Here is a 25,209-nt window from a genome sequence, read left to right as displayed (position 1 = left end):
ACTGAAACAACTGTGAAACCCTGATGATGATGATGATGATGATGATGATGATAGCAGGACGTATTGGTCGGGAAAGTGGTTAAAGTTCACTCAGATTACAATTGCTGATGATAAAGTCATCTGTAATGTATTTTTCTTTCTGTTTGATGATAATATATATATATATATATATATATATATAGTTTATTATCATATTTTCTTTGTCTATTTTAGATCAAAAAATATTTTTGATCAAAATCTAATTAAGATCAAAATAAAAAATGTTATATTTTGTGGCATAAAACAGAATAGACCTAGAGACCTGACAATGGGGGGGGTCAAAGGATGGGGGGGTCAAAGGATGGGGGGGGCCAAAGGATGGGGGGGTCAAAGGATGGGGGGGTCAAAGTATGGGGGTCAAAGGATGAGGGGTCAAAGGATGGGGGGGTGATGTTAAAGGTTTCTCTCAATGTTCTCCCATTGGTCAGGAAGTCTTCCCATGATGCTCTGAGGTGTGGGCGGGACTGTCAGTCTCCTCTCTGCTTGCCACTATACGACGGCGATAGATAGCTAACACTGGACCCATGGTCCCACACATACGGTCCAAATGGGCATGTTCCGGAATAAAACTGAGTACTGTAGCAGTTGGTACTGAACCTAAAGAGACCGTACCAACCAACGAGACAGTCAAAACTAAAATGTTAAGTACAAATCCGTGAAGGAACTGCTTCCTCTCTTCTTTCACAGCTCGGTATGTTTATTCCCAGAACTGACGCTCTCTATCGTTGTGTTCTGTGTCTTATTGGTCCCACTTCACTGAGGCTCTTTTGTTTGTGTGTTTGTTTTTCTTGAGTTGGTTGTGAGTATAGCTTGAGTTTGAGGAGGTGTTGAGGAGCATGTTGCTCTTCCTGTTGTTGTTGTCCTCTCTACTGGTTGAGTTTGAGGAGGTGTTGAGGATGTTGCTCTTCCTGTTGTTGTTGTCCTCTCTGCTGGTTGAGTTTGAGGAGGTGTTGAGGATGTTGTTGTCCTCTCTACTGGTTGAGTTTGAGGAGGTGTTGAGGATGTTGTTGTCCTCTCTACTGGTTGAGTTTGAGGAGGTGTTGAGGATGTTGTTGTCCTCTCTACTGGTTGAGTTTGAGGAGGTGTTGAGGATGTTGTTGTCCTCTCTACTGGTTGAGTTTGAGGTGTTGAGGAGCATGTTGCTCTTCCTGTTGTTGTTGTCCTCTCTGCTGGTTGGTTGGCTGGCTGCTATGCTGGCGGTCAGGGTGCTATTGCTCGGTGAGGTGCTCTCTGGTCTCTCCATGACAGTGTTTGGAGGCTGGCTGGTTGGGCGAGGGTGCCTGGGACGGGTGCGTACCAGAGGGCAGGGTATGGGCGATTGGTACCCCCCCTGGCACCATCCCCTCTAACCCACTCGGGATCACCCCTGGAGCCATGCCCATCATGCCTGGCGGGTACCTAGGGAGAGGGAGGTTAGAGGTCAGGGTCAAAGGTCATCCGTAGACAGACAGGCAATAGCAAAGCAGCCCAGAGCTGAAGAGTCCTAAGCGTTGTGTGACTGAGTGATGAGGACAGGCATCAAAGTAGGAGAAGACCTTTCTTCACCCAGAGACACTTTAATGTCTGTCTGTCTGTCTGTCTGTCTGTCTGTCTGTCTGTCTGTCTGTCTGTCTGTCTGTCTGTCTCTCTCTCTCTACCTCTCTACCTCTCTACCTCTCTACCACTACCTCTACCTCTACCTCTACCTCTACCTCTATCTCTACCTCTATCTCTACCTCTATCTCTACCTCTACCTCTACCTCTACCTCTACCACTACCTCTACCACATCACACTGAAACAAATATGTTCAGTGATAACACACATATCTACCACTGTCAGTCTGGAGATGAAGAAGCAGACTGTCCATGTGAATGACAGAAGTCATGTAGGTGACGTCATGCTTCCTGAACAACACACCTCCTCCTACCAGTGTCAACATCTAGATCTGCTTAGTGGTTGGTCTATGGTAGAGGGGGTTGGTCTATCTAGAGGGGGTTGGTCTGTCTAGAGGGGGTTGGTCTGTCTAGAGGGGGTTGGTCTGTCTAATGGTAGAGGGGGTTGGTCTATCTAGAGGGGGTTGGTCTGTCTAATGGTAGAGGGGGTTGGTCTATCTAGAGGGGGTTGGTCTGTCTAGAGGGGGTAAGTCTGTCTAATGGTAGAGGGGGTTGGTCTATCTAGAGGGGGTTGGTCTGTCTAATGGTAGAGGGGGTTGGTCTATCTAGAGGGGGTTGGTCTATCTAGAGGGGGTTGGTCTGTCTAATGGTAGAGGGGGTTGGTCTGTCTAGAGGGGGTTGGTCTGTCTAGAGGGGGTTGGTCTGTCTAATGGTAGAGGGGGTTGGTCTATCTATAGGGGGTTGGTCTATCTAGAGGGGGTTGGTCTGTCTAATGGTAGAGGGGGTTGGTCTGTCTAATGGTAGAGGGGGTTGGTCTGTCTAATGGTAGAGGGGGTTGGTCTGTCTAGAGGGGGTTGGTCTGTCTAATGGTAGAGGGGGTTGGTCTGTCTAATGGTAGAGGGGGTTTGTCTGTCTAATGGTAGAGGGGGTTGGTCTGTCAAATGGTAGAGGGGGTTGGTCTGTCTAATGGTAGAGGGGGTTGGTCTGTCTAATGGTAGAGGGGGTTGGACTGTCTAGAGGGGGTTGGTCTGTCTAATGGTAGAGGGGGTTGGTCTGTCTAATGGTAGAGGGGGTTGGTCTGTCTAGAGGGGGTTGGTCTGTCTAATGGTAGAGGGGGTTGGTCTGTCTAGAGGGGGTTGGTCTGTCTAATGGTAGAGGGGGTTGGTCTGTCTAGAGGGGGTTGGTCTGTCTAATGGTAGAGGGGGTTGGTCTATCTAATGGTAGAGGGGGTTGGTCTGTCTAATGGTAGAGGGGGTTGGTCTGTCTAGAGGGGGTTGGTCTGTCTAATGGTAGAGGGGGTTGGTCTGTCTAATGGTAGAGGGGGTTGGTCTGTCTAATGGTAGAGGGGGTTGGTCTGTCTAATGGTAGAGGGGGTTGGTCTATCTATAGGGGGTTGGTCTATCTAGAGGGGGTTGGTCTGTCTAATGGTAGAGGGGGTTGGTCTGTCTAATGGTAGAGGGGGTTGGTCTGTCTAATGGTAGAGGGGGTTGGTCTGTCTAGAGGGGGTTGGTCTGTCTAATGGTAGAGGGGGTTGGTCTGTCTAATGGTAGAGGGGGTTTGTCTGTCTAATGGTAGAGGGGGTTGGTCTGTCTAATGGTAGAGGGGGTTGGTCTGTCTAATGGTAGAGGGGGTTGGACTGTCTAGAGGGGGTTGGTCTGTCTAATGGTAGAGGGGGTTGGTCTGTCTAATGGTAGAGGGGGTTGGTCTGTCTAATGGTAGAGGGGGTTGGTCTGTCTAGAGGGGGTTGGTCTGTCTAATGGTAGAGGGGGTTGGTCTGTCTAGAGGGGGTTGGTCTGTCTAATGGTAGAGGGGGTTGGACTGTCTAGAGGGGGTTGGTCTATCTAATGGTAGAAGGGGTTGGTCTGTCTAGAGGGGGTTGGTCTGTCTAATGGTAGAGGGGGTTGGTCTGTCTAATGGTAGAGGGGGTTGGTCTGTCTAATGGTAGAGGGGGTTGGTCTGTCTAATGGTAGAGGGGGTTGGTCTATCTATAGGGGGTTGGTCTATCTAGAGGGGGTTGGTCTGTCTAATGGTAGAGGGGGTTGGTCTGTCTAATGGTAGAGGGGGTTGGTCTGTCTAGAGGGGGTTGGTCTGTCTAATGGTAGAGGGGGTTGGTCTGTCTAATGGTAGAGGGGGTTTGTCTGTCTAATGGTAGAGGGGGTTGGTCTGTCTAATGGTAGAGGGGGTTGGTCTGTCTAATGGTAGAGGGGGTTGGTCTGTCTAATGGTAGAGGGGGTTGGACTGTCTAGAGGGGGTTGGTCTGTCTAATGGTAGAGGGGGTTGGTCTGTCTAATGGTAGAGGGGGTTGGTCTGTCTAATGGTAGAGGGGGTTGGTCTGTCTAGAGGGGGTTATCTGTCTAATGGTAGAGGGGGTTGGTCTGTCTAGAGGGGGTTGGTCTGTCTAATGGTAGAGGGGGTTGGTCTGTCTAGAGGGGGTTGGTCTGTCTAATGGTAGAGGGGGTTGGTCTGTCTAATAGTAGAGGGGGTTGGTCTGTCTAATGGTAGAGGGGGTTGGTCTGTCTAATGGTAGAGGGGGTTGGTCTGTCTAGAGGGGGTTGGTCTGTCTAATGGTAGAGGGGGTTGGTCTGTCTAGAGGGGGTTGGTCTGTCTAATGGTAGAGGGGGTTGGTCTGTATAGAGGGGGTTGGTCTGTCTAATGGTAGAGGGGGTTGGTCTGTCTAGAGGGGGTTGGTCTGTCTAGAGGGGGTTGGTCTGTCTAATGGTAGAGGGGGTTGGTCTGTCTAATGGTAGAGGGGGTTGGTCTGGTAGAGGGGGTTGGTCTGTCTAATGGTAGAGGGGGTTGGTCTGTCTAATGGTAGAGGGGGTTGGTCTGTCTAATGGTAGAGGGGGTTGGTCTGTCTAATGGTAGAGGGGGTTGGTCTGTCTAATGGTAGAGGGGGTTGGTCTGTCTAGAGGGGGTTGGTCTGTCTAATGGTATAGGGGGTTGGTCTGTCTAATGGTAGAGGGGGTTGGTCTGTCTAATGGTAGAGGGGGTTGGTCTGTCTAATGGTAGAGGGGGTTGGTCTGTCTAATGGTGGAGGGGGTTGGTCTGTCTAATGGTAGAGGGGGTTGGTCTGTCTAATGGTAGAGGGGGTTGGTCTATCTAATGGTAGAGGGGGTTGGTCTGTCTAATGGTAGAGGGGGTTGGTCTGTCTAGAGGGGGTTGATCTGTCTAATGGTAGAGGGGGTTGGTCTGTCTAATGGTAGAGGGGGTTGGTCTGTCTAATGGTAGAGGGGGTTGGTCTGTCTAGAGGGGGTTGGTCTGTCTAGAGGGGGTTGGTCTGTCTAAAGGTAGAGGGGGTTGGTCTGTCTAATGGTAGAGGGGGTTGGTCTGTCTAATGGTGGAGGGGGTTGGTCTGTCTAATGGTAGAGGGGGTTGGTCTGTCTAATGGTAGAGGGCGTTGGTCTATCTAATGGTAGAGGGGGTTGGTCTGTCTAATGGTAGAGGGGGTTGAGAACACTACCTTTGCTAGCGTATAAATCTATGCAACAAGTGTGGACTTGTTGTCGCCTTTTGCTCCACAGGGAGCAAAGAGGAGTAATAGTTGAATAGAGCCATGCGGAAAGAAGTAAATCTATCTATATCTATTTCTACACTAAAGGGATGTTTTCAGAGAACAGAACAGAGGGTGATAACAACATTACAGTCCACAGCAAATAGGTGAGAAACAGGGAGGTTCTAGTCATAGAAATACAGTCTGTAGAGTGAATGGGGAGAACAGTTCTATAGATTATATTTCTATGGTTGTTAGTATATCCAGGCCTGGCGGAACGAGGCTGGCCCGGATCATCACACAGTATTTACCTGAGCGCTAAAGGTATTACATTTTGTCTTGAGGAACACCGGTTGTTAGGGCGTGCAGAGGTTGGTTGGCTTGGCTGTGTGAGAGAAGCACACGGAGGTGGACAGACTGAGATCAGATCAACATCCAGGGAGGTCACATGGTGAAGGAGTAAGAGGTAACGCTCTATCAGGCCTCTCCAACCCTGTTACTAGACCCTGTTACTAGACCCTGTTACTAGACCCTGTTACTAAACCCTGTTACTAGACCCTGTTACTAGACCCTGTTACTAGACCCTGTTACTAGACCCTGTTACTAGACCCTGTTACTAGACCCTGTTACTAGAGCTGTCCTGTTACTAGACCCTGTTACTAGACCCTGTTACTAGACCCTGTTACTAGAACCTGTTACTAGACCCTGTTACTAGACCCTGTTACTAGACCCTGTTACTAGAGCTGTCCTGTTACTAGACCCTGTTACTAGAGCTGTCCTGTTACTAGACCCTGTTACTAGACCCTGTTACTAGACCCTGTTACTAGAGCTGTCCTGTTACTAGACCCTGTTACTAGACCCTGTTACTAGACCCTGTTACTAGAGCTGTCCTGTTACTAGACCCTGTTACTAGACCCTGTTACTAGACCCTGTTACTAGACCCTGTTACTAGACCCTGTTACTAGACCCTGTTACTAGACCCTGTTACTAGACCCTGTTACTAGAGCTGTCCTGTTACTAGACCCTGTTACTAGACCCTGTTACTAGAGCTGTCCTGTTACTAGACCCTGTTACTAGACCCTGTTACTAGAGCTGTCCTGTTACTAGACCCCTGTACTAGACCCTGTTACTAGACCCTGTTACTAGAGCTGTCCTGTTACTAGACCCTGTTACTAGACCTGTTACTAGACCCTGTTACTAGACCCTGTTACTAGAGCTGTCCTGTTACTAGAGCTGTCCTGTTTACTAGACCCTGTTTACTAGACCCTGTTACTAGACCCTGTTACTAGAGCTGGTGCCGTTTACTATGACCTGTTACTAGAGCCCTGTTACTAGAACTGTCCTGTTACTAGACCCCTGTTACTAGACCCTGTTACTAGAGCTGTCCTGTTACTAGACCCTGTTACTAGACCCTGTTACTAGAGCTGTCCTGTTACTAGACCCTGTTACTAGACCCTGTTACTAGAGCTGTCCTGTTACTAGACCCTGTTACTAAACCCTGTTACTAGACCCTGTTACTAGACCCTGTTACTAGAGCTGTCCTGTTACTAGACCCTGTTACTAAACCCTGTTACTAGACCCTGTTACTAGACCCTGTTACTAGAGCTGTCCTGTTACTAGACCCTGTTACTAGACCCTGTTACTAGACCCTGTTACTAGACCCTGTTACTAGAACCTGTTACTAGACCCTGTTACTAGACCCTGTGACTAGAGCTGTCCTGTTACTAGACCCTGTTACTAGACCCTGTTACTAGACCCTGTTACTAGACCCTGTTACTAGAGCTGTCCTGTTACTAGACCCTGTTACTAGACCCTGTTACTAGACCCTGTTACTAGACCCTGTTACTAGAGCTGTCCTGTTACTAGACCCTGTTACTAGACCCTGTTACTAGAACTGTCCTGTTACTAGAACTGTCCTGTTACTAGACCCTGTTACTAGAGCTGTCCTGTTACTAGACCCTGTTACTAGACCCTGTTACTAGACCCTGTTACTAGACCCTGTTACTAGACCCTGTTACTAGACCCTGTTACTAGACCCTGTTACTAGAGCTGTCCTGTTACTAGACCCTGTTAATAAACCCTGTTACTAGACCCTGTTACTAGACCCTGCTACTAGACCCTGTTACTAGAGCTGTCCTGTTACTAGACCCTGTTACTAAACCCTGTTACTAGACCCTGTTACTAGAGCTGTCCTGTTACTAGACCCTGTTACTAGACCCTGTTACTAGACCCTGTTACTAGACCCTGTTACTAGAACCTGTTACTAGACCCTGTTACTAGACCCTGTTACTAGAACCTGTTACTAGACCCTGTTACTAGAGCTGTCCTGTTACTAGACACTGTTACTAGACCCTGTTACTAGACCCTGTTACTAGACCCTGTTACTAGACCCTGTTACTAGAGCTGTCCTGTTACTAGACCCTGTTACTAGACCCTGTTACTAGAGCTGTCCTGTTACTAGACCCTGTTACTAGACCCTGTTACTAGACCTGCCCTGTTACTAGAGCTGCCCTGTTACTAGAGCTGTCCTGTTACTAGACCCTGTTACTAGAGCTGCCCTGTTACTAGAGCTGCCCTGTTACTAGAGCTGTCCTGTTACTAGACCCTGTTACTAGACCCTGTTACTAGACCCTGTTACTAGACCCTGCTACTAGACCCTGTTACTAGAGCTGTCCTGTTACTAGACCCTGTTACTAAACCCTGTTACTAGACCCTGTTACTAGACCCTGTTACTAGACCCTGTTACTAGACCCTGTTACTAGACCCTGTTACTAGACCCTGTTACTAGAACCTGTTACTAGAACCTGTTACTAGACCCTGTTACTAGACCCTGTTACTAGAACCTGTTACTAGACCCTGTTACTAGAGCTGTCCTGTTACTAGACACTGTTACTAGACCCTGTTACTAGACCCTGTTACTAGACCCTGTTACTAGAGCTGTCCTGTTACTAGACCCTGTTACTAGACCCTGTTACTAGAGCTGTCCTGTTACTAGACCCTGTTACTAGACCTGCCCTGTTACTAGAGCTGCCCTGTTACTAGAGCTGTCCTGTTACTAGACCCTGTTACTAGAGCTGCCCTGTTACTAGAGCTGCCCTGTTACTAGAGCTGTCCTGTTACTAGACCCTGTTACTAGACCCTGTTACTAGACCCTGTTACTAGCGCTGTCCTGTTACTAGACCCTGTTACTAGACCCTGTTACTAGACCCTGTTACTAGAGCTGCCCTGTTACTAGAGCTGCCCTGTTACTAGAGCTGCCCTGTTACTAGACCCTGTTACTAGACCCTGTTACTAGAGCTGCCCTGTTACTAGACCCTGTTACTAGACCCTGTTACTAGACCCTGTTACTAGACCCTGTTACTAGAGCTGTCCTGTTACTAGACCCTGTTACTAGACCCTGTTACTAGACCCTGTTACTAGACCCTGTTACTAGAGCTGTCCTGTTAAAACCTACAGGAGGGTATCTCTCCAGGAACAGGGTTGGAGTTAAAACCTCCAGGAGGGTAGCTCTCCAGGAACAGGGTTGGAGTTAAAACCTCCAGGAGGGTATCTCTCCAGGAACAGGGTTGGAGTTAAAACCTCCAGGAGGGTATCTCTCCAGGAACAGGGTTGGAGTTAAAACCTCCAGGAGGGTAGCTCTCCAGGAACAGGGTTGCAGTTAAAACCTACAGGAGAGTTTCTACTATATTCTAGGAAAAACATAACATTGACATTTCTATTCATGTTTTTTTTTAAACTGACAGTTTCTTTATCTCAAACCGTCTTACTGTGCCTGTAAATGTCCCTGTATTTCATAAAAGTATCTGACTGCCGTATGGAACTAGTAAAGTAAAGTTATCCAGGACTATGAAAATAACCTCAGAAACCTATATGTCAAGTGGTGAAATGAGCAATAAAATAAAATGGTGTGTGTGTGTGTGTGTGTGTGTGTGTGTGTGTGTGTGTGTAAGGGAGAATGCTGAAGGAAAACACACACACACACACACACACACACACACACACACACACACACACACACACACACACACACACACACACACACACACACACACACAGTAGATGTCACACTTGTCACTGTGCTTCCTCAGCCTACCTGTAGGTGGTGCCATTGAGCTCTGGGTGGACACCTTGCTGGTCCATTACTGCCCACGGTCCTGTGGTCACAAAGAACTCCTTATTCACACAGTTTCTTAGGCTGTCAGGGATGCGGCCTGCGATGGAGCGAGGGAGGGAGAGAGAGAGAAAGTGGGGAGATGGAGGGAGGAGAGGGAGATAGATTAAGAAACATGGAGAGACAAAGAGAGAGAGAGAGAGAGAGAGATTATATTATTATTATTAAAATTATTATATATCACTATTGACTAGTGAGGTGCTGGGTAACAGGGTCCCTGACTAGTGAGGTGCTGGGGGAACAGGGTCCCTGACTAGTGAGGTGGCAGGGAACATGGTCTCTGTCTAGTGAGGTGCTGGGGACATGGTCCCTGACTAGTGAGTTGCAGGGGGACAGGGTCCCTGACTAGTGAGGTGCTGGGGGACAGGGTCTCTGACTAGTGAGGTGCTGGGGGACATGGTCCCTGACTAGTGAGGTGCTGGGGGACAGGGTCCCTGACTAGTGAGGTGCTGGGGGACAGGGTCCCTGACTAGTGAGGTGCTGGGGGACAGGGTCCCTGACTAGTGAGGTGCTGGGGGAACAGGGTCCCTGACTAGTGAGGTGGCAGGGAACATGGTCTCTGTCTAGTGAGGTGCTGGGGACATGGTCCCTGACTAGTGAGTTGCAGGGGGGACAGGGTCCCTGACTAGTGAGGTGCTGGGGGACAGGGTCCCTGACTAGTGAGGTGCTGGGGGACAGGGTCCCTGACTAGTGAGGTGCTGGGGGACAGGGTCCCTGACTAGTGAGGTGCTGGGGAACAGGGTCCCTGACTAGTGAGGAACTGGGGGACAGGGTCCCTGACTAGTGAGGTGCTGGGGGACAGGGTCCCTGACTAGTGAGGTGCTGGGGGACAGGGTCCCTGACTAGTGAGGTGCTGGGGGACAGGGTCCCTGACTAGTGAGGTGCTGGGGTGAGGTGCTGGGGGACAGGGTCCCTGACTAGTGAGGTGCTGGGGGACAGGGTCCCTGACTAGTGAGGTGCTGGGGAACAGGGTCCCTGACTAGTGAGGTGCTGGGGGACAGGGTCCCTGACTAGTGAGGTGCTGGGGGACAGGGTCCCTGACTAGTGAGGTGCTGGGGGACAGGGTCTCTGACTAGTGAGGTGCAGGGGGACAGGGTCCCTGACTAGTGAGGTGCTGGGGGACAGGGTCCCTGACTAGTGAGGTGCTGGGGGAACAGGGTCCCTGACTAGTGAGGTGCTGGGGGACATGGTCCCTGACTAGTGATGTGCTGGGGGACAGGGTCCCTGACATGGTCCCTGGGGAACAGGGTCCCTGACTAGTGAGGTGCTGGGGGACATGGTCCCTGACTAGTGAGGTGCTGGGGGACAGGGTCCCTGACTAGTGAGGTGCTGGGGGACAGGGTCTCTGACTAGTGAGGTGGCAGGGAACATGGTCTCTGACTAGTGAGGTGCTGGGGGACAGGGTCCCTGACTAGTGAGGTGCTGGGGGACATGGTCCCTGACTAGTGAGGTGCTGGGGGACAGGGTCCCTGGGGGACAGGGTCTCTGACTAGTGAGGTGCTGGGGGACAGGGTCCCTGACTAGTGAGGTGCTGGGGGACAGGGTCCCTGACTAGTGAGGTGCTGGGGGACATGGTCCCTGACATAATCCCTGGGGAACAGGGTCCCTGACTAGTGAGGTGCTGGGGGACATGGTCTCTGACAGGGTCCCTGGGGAACAGGGTCCCTGGGGAACAGGGTCCCTGGGGAACATGGTCCCTGACAGGGTCCCTGGGGGACATGGTCCCTGGGGAACAGGGTCCCTGACAGGGTCCCTGGGGAACAGGGTCCCTGGGGAACAGGCATACCGCTGATGGCTCTTCGTATCTCGGTGGCAGCTGCCTCTCTCATCTCCAGAGAAGCCTGTTCACTGTACCAGGCTGTGTGTGGTGTACAGATCAGGTTGGGAGCATCCTTTAGAGGGCCTGTAGCAAAACTAGAGAGGGGGGAGGGGGGGATAGAGAGAACAAGTATCAGACCCATCAGTCAAATCAGGCAGTGGCTTCTTCATCTCCTTAATCTTAATCCTTCATCTCCTCTCCTCATCTCCTAATTTCCTCTCCTCGTCTCCTCACTTAATCTCCTCATCACCATAAATAACGTTCAGCACCAGAACTAACCCTCAACACCAGAACTAACCCTCAGCACCATAACTAACCCTCAGCACCATAACTAACCCTCAACACCAGAACTAACCCTCAGCACCATAACTAACCCTCAGCACCATAACTAACCCTCAGCACCATAACTAACCCTCAGCACCATAACTAACCCTCAGCACCATAACTAACCCTCAGCACCATAACTAACCCTCAGCACCATAACTAACCCTCAACACCATAACTAACCCTCAGCACCATAACTAACCCACAGCACCATAACTAACCCTCAGCACCATAACTAACCCTCAGCACCATAACTAACCCTCAGCACCATAACTAACCCACAGCACCATAACTAACCCTCAGCACCATAACTAACCCTCAGCACCATAACTAACCCACAGCACCATAACTAACCCTCAGCACCATAACTAACCCTCAGCACCAGAACTAACCCTCAGCACCATAACTAACCCTCAACACCAGAACTAACCCTCAGCACCATAACTAACCCTCAACACCATAACTAACCCTCAGCACCATAACTAACCCTCAGCACCATAACTAACCCTCAGCACCATAACTAACCCTCAGCACCATAACTAACCCTCAGCACCATAACTAACCCTCAGCACCATAACTAACCCTCAGCACCATAACTAACCCTCAGCACCAGAACTAACCCTCAGCACCATAACTAACCCACAGCACCATAACTAACCCTCAGCACCATAACTAACCCTCAGCACCAGAACTAACCCTCAGCACCATAACTAACCCTCAACACCAGAACTAACCCTCAACACCATAACTAACCCTCAACACCTGAACTAACCCTCAGCACCATAACTAACCCTCAACACCAGAACTAACCCTCAACACCATAACTAACCCTCAGCACCATAACTAACCCTCAATGAAAGCTCCTACAGTAAACTGTCCCCCTGGGAAGGTCCACCTGTTGATACTATGAAGGCCTATAGATCTGGAGTGACTCGTTGAAAGATGTCTATTGACCTCAACAGCACAGTCAAGTAAACTATCCTGATGTGTTACTGCCAGGTAAACTATACTGAGGTGTTACTGTCAGGTAAACTATACTGAGGTGTTACTGTCAGGTAAACTATACTGAGGTGTTACTGCCAGGTAAACTATACTGAGGTGTTACTGCCAGGTAAACTATACTGAGGTGTTACTGCCAGGTAAACTATACTGAGGTGTTACTGCCAGGTAAACTATACTGAGGTGTTACTGCCAGGTAAACTATACTGAGGTGTTACTGCCAGGTAAACTATACTGAGGTGTTACTGTCAGGTAAACTATACTGAGGTGTTACTGCCAGGTAAACTATACTGAGGTGTTACTGTCAGGTAAACTATACTGAGGTGTTACTGTCAGGTAAACTATACTGAGGTGTTACTGTCAGGTAAACTATACTGAGGTGTTACTGTCAGGTAAACTATATTGAGGTGTTACTGCCAGGTAAACTATACTGAGCTGGTAGAGGTCTTACTGTCAGGTAAACTATACTGAGGTGTTACTGCCAGGTAAACTATACTGAGGTGTTACTGTCAGGTAAACTATACTGAGGTGTTACTGCCAGGTAAACTATACTGAGCTGGTAGAGGTGTTACTGCCAGGTAAACTATACTGAGCTGGTAGAGGTGTTACTGCCAGGTAAACTATACTGAGGTGTTACTGTCAGGTAAACTATACTGAGCTGGTAGAGGTGTTACTGCCAGGTAAACTATACTGAGGTGTTACTGTCAGGTAAACTATACTGAGCTGGTAGAGGTGTTACTGCCAGGTAAACTATACTGAGGTGTTACTGCCAGGTAAACTATACTGAGGTTTTACTGCCAGGTAAACTATACTGAGGTGTTACTGCCAGGTAAACTATACTGAGCTGGTAGAGGTGTTACTGCCAGGTAAACTATACTGAGGTGTTACTGTCAGGTAAACTATACTGAGGTGTTACTGCCAGGTAAACTATACTGAGGTGTTACTGCCAGGTAAACTATACTGAGGTGTTACTGTCAGGTAAACTATAATGAGGTGTTACTGCCAGGTAAACTATACTGAGGTGTTACTGTCAGGTAAACTATACTGAGGTGTTACTGCCAGGTAAACTATACTGAGGTGTTACTGTCAGGTAAACTATACTGAGGTGTTACTGCCAGGTAAACTATACTGAGGTGTTACTGTCAGGTAAACTATACTGAGCTGGTAGAGGTGTTACTGCCAGGTAAACTATACTGAGGTGTTACTGCCAGGTAAACTATACTGAGGTGTTACTGTCAGGCAAACTATACTGAGGTGTTACTGTCAGGTAAACTATACTGAGGTGCTACTGTCAGGTAAACTATCCTGAGGTGTTACTGTCAGGTAAACTATCCTGAGGTGTTACTGCCAGGTAAACTATACTGAGGTGTTACTGTCAGGTAAACTATCCTGAGGTGTTACTGTCAGGTAAACTATACTGAGGTGTTACTGTCAGGTAAACTATACTGAGGTGTTACTGTCAGGTAAACTATACTGAGGTGTTACTGCCAGGTAAACTATACTGAGGTGTTACAGTCAGGTAAACTATACTGAGGTGTTACTGTCAGGTAAACTATACTGAGGTGCTACTGTCAGGTAAACTATCCTGAGGTGTTACTGTCAGGTAAACTATCCTGAGGTGTTACTGCCAGGTAAACTATACTGAGGTGTTACTGTCAGGTAAACTATCCTGAGGTGTTACTGTCAGGTAAACTATACTGAGGTGTTACTGTCAGGTAAACTATACTGAGGTGTTACTGCCAGGTAAACTATCCTGAGGTGTTACTGTCAGGTAAACTATACTGAGGTGTTACTGCCAGGTAAACTATACTGAGGTGTTACTGTCAGGTAAACTATACTGAGGTGTTACTGTCAGGTAAACTATACTGAGGTGTTACTGTCAGGTAAACTATACTGAGGTGTTACTGTCAGGTAAACTATACTGAGGTGTTACTGTCAGGTAAACTATACTGAGGTGTTACTGTCAGGTAAACTATACTGAGGTGTTACTGCCAGGTAAACTATACTGAGGTGGTAGAGGTGTTACTGCCAGGTAAACTATACTGAGGTGTTACTGTCAGGTAAACTATACTGAGGTGTTACTGCCAGGTAAACTATACTGAGGTGTTACTGTCAGGTAAACTATACTGAGGTGTTACTGCCAGGTAAACTATACTGAGGTGTTACTGTCAGGTAAACTATACTGAGCTGGTAGAGGTGTTACTGCCAGGTAAACTATACTGAGGTGTTACTGCCAGGTAAACTATACTGAGGTGTTACGGCCAGGAAAACTATACTGAGCTGGTAGAGGTGTTACTGTCAGGTAAACTATACTGAGGTGTTACTGCCAGGTAAACTATACTGAGGTGTTACTGTCAGGTAAACTATACTGAGGTATTACTGCCAGGTAAACTATACTGAGGTGTTACTGCCAGGTAAACTATACTGAGGTGTTACTGTCAGGTAAACTATACTGAGGTATTACTGCCAGGTAAACTATACTGAGGTGTTACTGCCAGGTAAACTATACTGAGGTGTTACTGTCAGGTAAACTATACTGAGCTGGTAGAGGTGTTACTGCCAGGTAAACTATACTGAGGTGTTACTGTCAGGTAAACTATACTGAGGTATTACTGCCAGGTAAACTATACTGAGGTGTTACTGCCAGGTAAACTATACTGAGGTGTTACTGCCAGGTAAACTATACTGAGGTGTTACTGCCAGGTAAACTATACTGAGGTGTTACTGCCAGGTAAACTATATCCTCATCCACTGTGTGTCTCACTTCAATGGTTCTGTGTAGTGGACGTCCACGTGTGTGTGTGTGCGTGCACGCGTGCCTCACCTGAACGGTTCTATCTCGTGCACGTCCAGGGCAGCGCCACGTATCCTCCCCTCCTTCAGGGCCTGAGCCAGGGCCTTCTCATCCACCAGCCCTCCCCGCGCTGCATTCACCAGGAACGCTCCCTGACGCATCTATAAGGGTCGGGGGGGTTGAAAGAGAAAGATGAGAGAGAGAGGAGGGGGGGGTTGATTTGATCTAAAGAGGGGCACCACCAACATAAAGTTATTACAAAGAATTTGTTTGCGTCCTTCTTTTAAGAATCTTAATACAGATGACAAACTGATAGAGCTGGAGAAGAGAGACCAGAATACAGATGACAAACTGATAGAGCTGGAGAAGAGAGACCAGAATACAGATGACAAACTGATAGAGCTGGAGAAGAGAGACTAGAATACAGATGACAAACTGATAGAGCTGTAGAAGAGAGACCAGAATACAGATGACATACTGATAGAGCTGGAGAAGAGAGACCAGAATACAGATGACATACTGATAGAGCTGGAGAAGAGAGACCAGAATACAGATGACAAACTGATAGAGCTGGAGAGACTAGAATACAGATGACATACTGATAGAGCTGGAGAAGAGAGACCAGAATACAGATGACATACTGATAGAGCTGGAGAGACTAGAATACAGATGACATACTGATAGAGCTGTAGAAGAGAGACCAGAATACAGATGACATACTGATAGAGCTGTAGAAGAGAGACCAGAATACAGATGACATACTGATAGAGCTGGAGAGACTAGAATACAGATGACATACTGATAGAGCTGGAGAAGAGAGACTAGAATACAGATGACAAACTGATAGAGCTGGAGAAGAGAGACTAAAGAGAGACCAGAATACAGATGACAAACTGATAGAGCTGGAGAAGAGAGACTAAAGAGAGACCAGAATACAGATGACATACTGATAGAGCTGTAGAAGAGAGACCAGAATACAGATGACATACTGATAGAGCTGGAGAAGAGAGACCAGAATACAGATGACATACTGATAGAGCTGGAGAAGAGAGACCAGAATACAGATGACATACTGATAGAGCTGGAGAGACTAGAATACAGATGACATACTGATAGAGCTGTAGAAGAGAGACCAGAATACAGATGACATACTGATAGAGCTGGAGAAGAGAGACCAGAATACAGATGACATACTGATAGAGCTGGAGAAGAGAGACCAGAATACAGATGACAAACTGATAGAGCTGGAGAAGAGAGACCAGAATACAGATGACATACTGATAGAGCTGGAGAGACCAGAATACAGATGACATACTGATAGAGCTGGAGAGACTAGAATACAGATGACAAACTGATAGAGCTGGAGAAGAGAGACCAGAATACAGATGACAAACTGATAGAGCTGGAGAAGAGAGACCAGAATACAGATGACATACTGATAGAGCTGGAGAAGAGAGACCAGAATACAGATGACATACTGATAGAGCTGGAGAAGAGAGACCAGAATACAGATGACATACTGATAGAGCTGGAGAAGAGAGACCAGAATACAGATGACATACTGATAGAGCTGGAGAAGAGAGACCAGAATACAGATGACATACTGATAGAGCTGGAGAAGAGCCTAGAACATCTTTGACGCTCCACTGAATGCTCTACTGAAGACATGACAAGCTGAGCACCTGGACAACACATGCACACGCACACACAAATATGTCTGTCTCATCCCCATAGAGAGACATCTACACCTGAGGAAAATCAGCTCTGAAGGATGACTGTCAAAAGTGCTTTAAGGATTGTGTGCGTGGCTACGTCCCAAATGGAAACCTAGTCTCTTGATAGTGCACTACTTGGCTCAGCTCACATAGTTGGCTGTAGATGGGCACGTCCCAAATGGAACCCTATTTCCTTTATAGTGCACTACGTTGAGGACAAGATGACAGTTGATAACTGTACTAGACAACAACAACAAACTGCTAGCGAGAAAAACAACAGCTCCAGAAAAATCCAATTAATATTCTTGGAAGAAACTGTAATCCCTTAAATCTAGACAAAATATGAAATCCAGGACATGAAAAGCCCTTGTGCTGCCAATCATCCTTTTATTACGGCTGTGTTCTACTCTGACACACACACACACACACACACACAGACAGACAGACAGACAGACAGACAGACAGACAGACAGACAGACAGACAGACAGGAGCATTACCGACAGACAGACAGACAGACAGACAGACAGACAGACAGACAGACAGACAGACAGACAGACAGACAGGAGCATTACCGACAGACAGACAGACAGACAGACAGACAGACAGACAGACAGACAGACAGACAGGAGCATTACCGACAGACAGACAGACAGACAGACAGACAGACAGACAGACAGACAGACAGACGACAGACAGACAGACAGACAGACAGACAGACAGACAGACAGACAGACAGACAGACAGACAGACAGACAGACAGACAGACAGACAGGAGCATTACCGACAGACAGACAGACAGACAGACAGACAGACAGACAGACAGACAGACAGGAGCATTACCGACAGACAGACAGACAGACAGACAGACAGACAGACAGACAGACAGACAGACAGACAGACAGACAGACAGACAGGAGCATTACCGACAGACAGACAGACAGACAGACAGACAGACAGACAGACAGACAGACAGACAGGAGCATTACCGACAGACAGACAGACAGACAGACAGACAGACAGACAGACAGACAGACAGACTCAGGGCTGTAGCCTGTCAGTGTCTGGAGGGGGTGGAGAGAAAAGAAGACAAAATGTGACTGGTTTTGAGAAGATAAGAAGATGCAGCCTTGAGAGAACAACGAAGAAGAGACAAAAGGAGAGGAGTTAAGAACTAGGTTAAGAGATAGAGCCTTCTCTATTCTGTTCTCCTTCAGACAGCTCTTCAATGCTCGCTCTCTCTCTCTCTCTCTCTCTCTCTCTCTCTCTGTCTCTCTGTCTGTCTCTCTCTCTCTCTCTCTCTCTCTCTCTCTCTCTCTCTCTCTCTCTCTCTCTCTCTCTCTCTCTCTCTCTCTCTCTCTCTCTCTCTCTCTCTCTCTCTCTCTCTCTCTCTCTCTCTCTCCTCTCTCTCTCTCTCTCTCTCGCTCTCTCTCTCTCTGTCTGTCTCTCAGATGTGAAGTCAACCAGAAAGAATAGAAACATGACAGAACAGAAGAGGAAACTGAGATAATGGAGGTATGTGTAATTCTCCTCTCCTCCACCAGGTGGCAGACTAGACAGACCAGATGGGGTATTGTTGTATTGACAGCAGCTCTGAGCAGTGAAGTCAACCTGAGAGTCAGAGAGGAAGAGGAAACAGAGAGAGAGAGAGGTCTCCTCCACCAGGTGTCAGACAAGACAGGGTCTGGTGTTATTGTGTAATATTGACACAGCAATAATGTTTCCCCTCTCTGTGCTTCTCAGCCAGTGGTGCAAAGTACTTAAGTAAAAAATACTTTAAAGTACTAATTAAGTCGTTTTTTGGGGATCTGTACTTTAGTTTACTATTTATATTTTTGACAACTTTTACTTCACGACATGTGAAGATAACACAGTTCCACCGATGCGACCCGCTAACAAGGACTGCACCCCCCCTTCCTCTCCTTCTCCGGGGCCCGACGTGAATAAAACCTTTAAACGTGTTAACCCTCGCAAGGCTGCCGGCCCAGACGGGATCCCTAGCCGCGTCCTCAGAGCACGCGCAGAGCAGCTGGCTGGTGTGTTTACGGACATATTCAATCAATCCCTATCCCAGTCTGCTGTCCCCACATGCTTCAAGATGGACACCATTGTTCCTGTACCCAAGAAGGCAAAGGTAACTGAACTAAATGACTATCGCCCCTGTAGCACTCACTTCTGTCATCATGAAGACTAGTCAAGGATCATATCACCTCCACCCTACCTGATACCCTAGACCCACTTCAGTTTGCTTACCGCCCCAACAGGTCCAGAGACGATGTAAACGCCATCACACTGCACACTGCCCTATCCCATCTGGACAAGAGGAATACCTATGTAAGAATGCTGTTCATTGACTACATCTCAGCATTTAACACCATAGTACCCTCCAAGCTCATCATTAAGCTGGAGGCCCTGGGTCTCAACCCCGCCCTGTGCAACTGGGTCCTGGACTTCCTGTCGGGCCGCCCCCAGGTGGTGACGGTAGGAAACAACATCTCCACTTCGCTGATCCTCAACACTGGGGCCCCACAAGGGTGCGTTCTCAGCCCTCTCCTGTACTCCCTGTTCACCCATGACTGCGTGGCCATGCACACCTCCAACTCAATCATCAAGATTGCAGACGACGCTACAGTGGTAGGCTTGATTACCAACAACGACGAGACGGCCTACAGGGAGGAGGTGAGGGCCCTGGGAGTGTGGTGCCAGGAAAATAACCTCTCACTCAACATCAACAAAACAAAGGAGATGATCGTGGACTTCAGGAAACAGCAGAGGGAGCAGCCCCCTCTATCCACATTGATGGGACCACAGTGGAGAAGGGGGAGAGTTTTAAGTTCCTCGTGTACACGTCACAGACAAACTGAAATGGTCCACCCACACAGACAGCGTGTTTGGGGCCACTTAGAAATGTCCTTGTTTTTGAAAGAAAAGCAATTTTTTTTGTCCATTTGTAACGTTCGTCGTTATAGAGGGACCAAGGCGCAGCGGAGGTTTGGTTCATCATCATTTTTATTAGAACGGTGAACCAGCAAAACAATAAACGATACCACGAACGAACAGCTTCACAGGCTACGAATAGCAATGCAAATACAATTCCCCACCAACAGCGTGGGGGAAAATGAACTTAAATGAGATCCCAATCAGAGACAACTAGCGACAGCTGTCTCTGATTGGGAAGACAGAAACCAACATAGAAATACTCCCCAATAGAGCCAACACAAGGCTCCAACGCAAAACAGAAAACAAACACAGGAAAACCACCCAACATAAACCACCCTGACCCAAAACACCTGAGTTCACCCGGTCAGGGCGTGACACCATTAAAATAACATAAAATTGATCAGAAATACAGTGTAGACATTGTTAATGTTGTAAATGACTATTGTAGCTGGAAACAGCAGATTTTTTATGGAATATCTACATAGGCGTACAGAGGCCCATTATCAGCAACCATCACTCCTGTGTTCCAATGGCACGTTGTGTTAGCTAATACAAGTTTATCATTTTAAAAGGCTAATTGATCATTAGAAAACCCTTTTGCAATTATTTTAGCACAGCTGGAAACTGTTGTTCTGATTAAAGAAGCAATAAATCTGGCCTTCTTTAGACTAGTTGAGTATCTGGAGCATCAGCATTTGTGGGTTCGATTACAGGCTCAAAATGGCCAGAAACAAAGACCTTTCTTCTGAAACTCATCAGTCTATTCTTGTTCAGAGAAATGAAGGCTATTCCATGCGAGAAATTGCCAAGAAACTGTAAAATCTTCTACAACGCTGTGTACTACTCCCTTCACAGAACAGCACAAACTGGCTCTAACCAGAATAGAAAGAGAAGTGGGAGGCCCCAGTGCAAAACTGAGCAAGAGGACAAGTACATTACAGTGTCTAGTTTGAGAAACAGATGCCTCACAAGTCCTCAACTGGCAGCTTCATTAAATAGTACCCACAAAACACCAGTCTCAACGTCAACAGTGAAGAGGTGACTCAAGAAACCTGGCCTTCTAGGCAGAGTTGGTAGTTAATAATAATAACATATCATATATAATATTTATATATATATATATATATATATATATATATATATATATATATATATATATATATATATATATATATATATAAGGATGATGAGGTGTTCAGGACAGTCTGATTAATAACTCATATTAATAACTATATGATTTAATAACTCATATTAATAACTATATGAATGAATAACTGACTGGGAGTCAGAGAGTTATACCATAAAGGTCAAAGGTCAGCTGTGTGTCTGTCCTCTCTACCTGTTTGATGGTGAAGTCGTTGATGAGATGGTGGTTGTGTTCGTTCAGGTTGCAGTGCAGAGAGACACAGTCTGACTGGTAAAGCAGGTCCTGTAGGGTGTAGACGCGCTGGACGCCCAGGGAACGCTCCAAGCCGTCCTGCAGGTAGGGGTCGTAGAAGATCACGTTGAAGCCAAACACCTTGGCCCGCACGGCCACCGCCTGACCCGAACGACCTTCACACACAGAGACAGAGAGCATGGTTTAGTCACAACATCGTACTACCTGTCCCGGACCAGCTGGAACCCTGACCTGTTCACCGGACGTACTACCTGTCCCGGACCAACTGGAACCCTGACCTGTTCACCGGACGTACTACCTGTCCCGGACCAGCTGGAACCCTGACCTGTTCACCGGACGTGCTACCTGTCCCAGACCTGCTGGAACCCTGACCTGTTCACCGGACGTGCTACCTGTCCCAGACCTGCTGGAACCCTGACCTGTTCACCGGACGTACTACCTGTCCCGGACCAACTGGAACCCTGACCTGTTCACCGGACGTACTACCTGTCCCGGACCAACTGGAACCCTGACCTGTTCACCGGACGTACCACCTTGTCCCGGACCTGCTGTTTTCAACTCTCTAGAGACAGCAGGAGCGGTAGAGATACTCTGAGTGATCGGCTATGAAAAGCCAACTGACATTTACTCCTGAGGTGCTGACCTGTTGCACCCTCGACAACCAATGTGATTATTATTATCTGACCCTGCTGGTCATCTATGAACATTTGAACATCTTGGCCATGTTCTGTTATAATCTCCACCCGGCACAGCCAGAAGAGGACTGGCCACCCCTCATAGCCTGGTTCCTCTCTAGGTTTCTTCCTAGGTTCTGGCCTTTCTAGGGAGTTTTTCCTAGCCACTGTGCTTCTACATTGCTTGCTGTTTGGGGTTTTAGGCTGGGTTTCTGTACAGCACTTTGAGATATCAGCTGATGTAAGAAGGGCTTTATAAATAAAGTTTGATTTGATTTGTTTGGGGTTTTAGACTGGTTTCTGTATAAGCACTTCGTGACATCGGCTGATGTCAAAAATTTGATTTGATTAATTGATTGAGGGAGAGACAGTGTCCACCATGAAGACCAACTGTGTCTCTCAGCCATACAGAGAGAGGGGGCATTAGAGAGAGAGAGAGATGGAGAGATAAAGAGGGAGAGAGAGAGAGATGGAGAGAGAGAGAGAGAGAGAGAGAGAGAGAGAGAGACAGAGAGCGAAAGAGAGATATAGAGAGAGAGAGAGATGAAGAGAGAGAGAGAGAGACAGAGAGAAAGAGGGCATTAGAGAGAGAGAGAGAGTATAAAACAGAAGAGTCCTTCCACACACAGTTCCTCACCGAAGCCTATTAGGCCCAGTGTCTCCCCGCGGATACGCGCCGCTCCGGACGCCACCTCTCTGATCTGCTCTACGCTCTGGACCCGCGTGCCCTCCCGGAGAGCCTGGTACAACCAGGTGTTTCGTCGGTACAGGTTGAGGATGTGACACATGGTGGAGTCTGCTGTCTCCTCCACGCAGGCCGACGGGATGTTACACACCGCTACGCCTGGGGGAGGAGGACATACAGAGTTAGAGACACCTGGGGGAGGAGGAGACATACAGAGTTAGAGACACCTGGGGGAGGAGGACATACAGAGTTAGAGACACCTGGGGGAGGAGGACAGAGTTAGAGACACCTGGGGGAGGAGGACATACAGAGTTAGAGACACCTGGGGGAGGAGGACATACAGAGTTAGAGACACCTGGGGGAGGAGGACATACAGAGTTAGAGACACCTGGGGGAGGAGGACATACAGAGTTAGAGACACCTGGGGGAGGAGGACATACAGAGTTAGAGACACCTGGGGGAGGAGGACATACAGAGTTAGAGACACCTGGGGGAGGAGGACATACAGAGTTAGAGACACCTGGGGGAGGAGGAGACACAGAGTTAGAGACACCTGGGGAAGGAGGACACATACAGAGTTAGAGACACCTGGGGGAGGAGGACATACAGAGTTAGAGACACCTGGGGGAGGAGGACACACAGAGTTAGAGACACCTGGGGGAGGAGGACATACAGAGTTAGAGACACCTGGGGGAGGATGACAGAGTTAGAGACACCTGGGGGAGGAGGACAGAGTTAGAGACACCTGGGGGAGGAGGACATACAGAGTTAGAGACACCTGGGGGAGGAGGACAGAGTTAGAGACACCTGGGGGAGGAGGACAGAGTTAGAGACACCTGGGGGAGGAGGACAGAGTTAGAGACACCTGGGGGAGGAGGACAGATTAAGAGACACCTGGGGGAGGAGGACAGAGTTAGATTAAGAGACACCTGGGGGAGGAGGACAGACAGAGTTAGAGACACCTGGGGGAGGATGACAGAGTTAGAGACACCTGGGGGAGGAGGACAGAGTTAGAGACACCTGGGGGAGGAGGACATACAGAGTTAGAGACACCTGGGGGAGGAGGACAGAGTTAGAGACACCTGGGGGAGGAGGACAGAGTTAGAGACACCTGGGGGAGGAGGACATACAGAGTTAGAGACACCTGGGGGAGGAGGACAGAGTTAGAGACACCTGGGGGAGGAGGACAGAGTTAGAGACACCTGGGGGAGGAGGACATATTAAGAGACACCTGGGGGAGGAGGACAGAGTTAGATTAAGAGACACCATTACAGAAACAAACACACAGGTTAGATGTAGATCAGGTGTGTAGAAATACAGTTGTTAATTGGTTAGAGGGGAGCAATACCCATATAATACATACCATACAATACCCATATAATACATACCATACAATACCCATATAATACATACCATACAATACCCATATAATACATACCATACAATACCCATATAATACACACCATACAATACCCATATAATACATACCATACAAAACCCCATATAATACATACCATGCAATACCCATATAATACATACCATACAAAACCCCATATAATACATACCATGCAATACCCATATAATACATACCATACAAAACCCATATAATACATACCATACAATACCCCATATAATACATACCATACAAAACCCCATATAATACATACCATACAATACCCCATATAATACATACCATACAAAACCCCATATAATACACACCATACAATACCCATATAATACATACCATACAGTACCCCATATAATACATACCATACAATACCCCATATAATATTCACCATTTAAGAATGATGGCGGCCACTGTGTTCTTGGGAACCTTCAATGCTGCAGAAATATTTTGGTACCCTTCCCCAGATCTGTGCCTCGACACAATCCTGTCTCAGAGCTCTACGGACAATTCCTTTGACCTCATGGCTGGGTTTTAGCTCTGACATCTCAAGGATGATCAATGGAAACAGGATGCACCTGAGCTCAATTTCGAGTCTCATAGCAAAGGGTCTGAATACTTATGTAAATAAAGGTATTTCTGTTTTCTGTTTGTAATAAATTAGAATTTTTTTATAAAAAACTGTTTTTTGCGTTGTCATTATTGGGGTATTGTGTGTGATCATCAAATCAAATCAAATCAAATGTATTTATATAGCCCTTCTTACATCAGCTGATATCTCAAAGTGCTGTACAGAAACCCAGCCTAAAACCCCAAACAGCAATGCAGGTGTAGAAGCACGAGTGATGAGGACAAACATTTATTTAATCCATTTTAGAATAAGGCTGTAGCGTAACAACATGTGGAAGAAAAAAAAAATCAAGGGGTCTGAATACTTTCCGAATGCGCTGCATGTGTTAACGAAAGTTACTTTGGATAAAAGTGTCTGCTAAATGACTACAGTGAGTATCGGTGCGTACCCAGCTCTCCGGCTGCCTTGATGTCGATGTTGTCGTAGCCGCTGCCGATGCGGATGATGATGCGTAGAGCCTTGAACTTCTCTAGGTCCTCTCTGGTCAGAGTGATGGTGTGGTACATCATGGCCCCTACCGCTTCGTTCAACAC

At 47.6% G+C, this 25,209-nt stretch overlaps 1 protein-coding gene across 2 annotated transcripts; it reads right to left on the bottom strand.

Annotated features, from left to right (window-relative positions):
* Positions 1-890: 890 nt before the first annotated feature.
* LOC115183936 (C-terminal-binding protein 2) lies at positions 891-25,209 on the bottom strand (the record flags this gene model as incomplete). Of its 2 annotated transcripts, XM_029744918.1 has the most annotated exon segments (8): positions 1,300-1,437; positions 5,434-5,507; positions 9,216-9,333; positions 11,080-11,207; positions 15,260-15,390; positions 21,222-21,436; positions 22,593-22,799; positions 25,065-25,209. In XM_029744918.1, coding segments are annotated over 7 exon segments (1,002 nt in total), but the record flags the coding sequence as incomplete, so codon positions are not given.

This window comes from Salmo trutta, unplaced genomic scaffold (assembly GCF_901001165.1).
Source record: "Salmo trutta unplaced genomic scaffold, fSalTru1.1, whole genome shotgun sequence".
In the NCBI taxonomy this organism is placed as follows: Eukaryota; Metazoa; Chordata; class Actinopteri; order Salmoniformes; family Salmonidae; genus Salmo; species Salmo trutta.
This window is presented reverse-complemented; position numbering and strand designations above follow the sequence as displayed.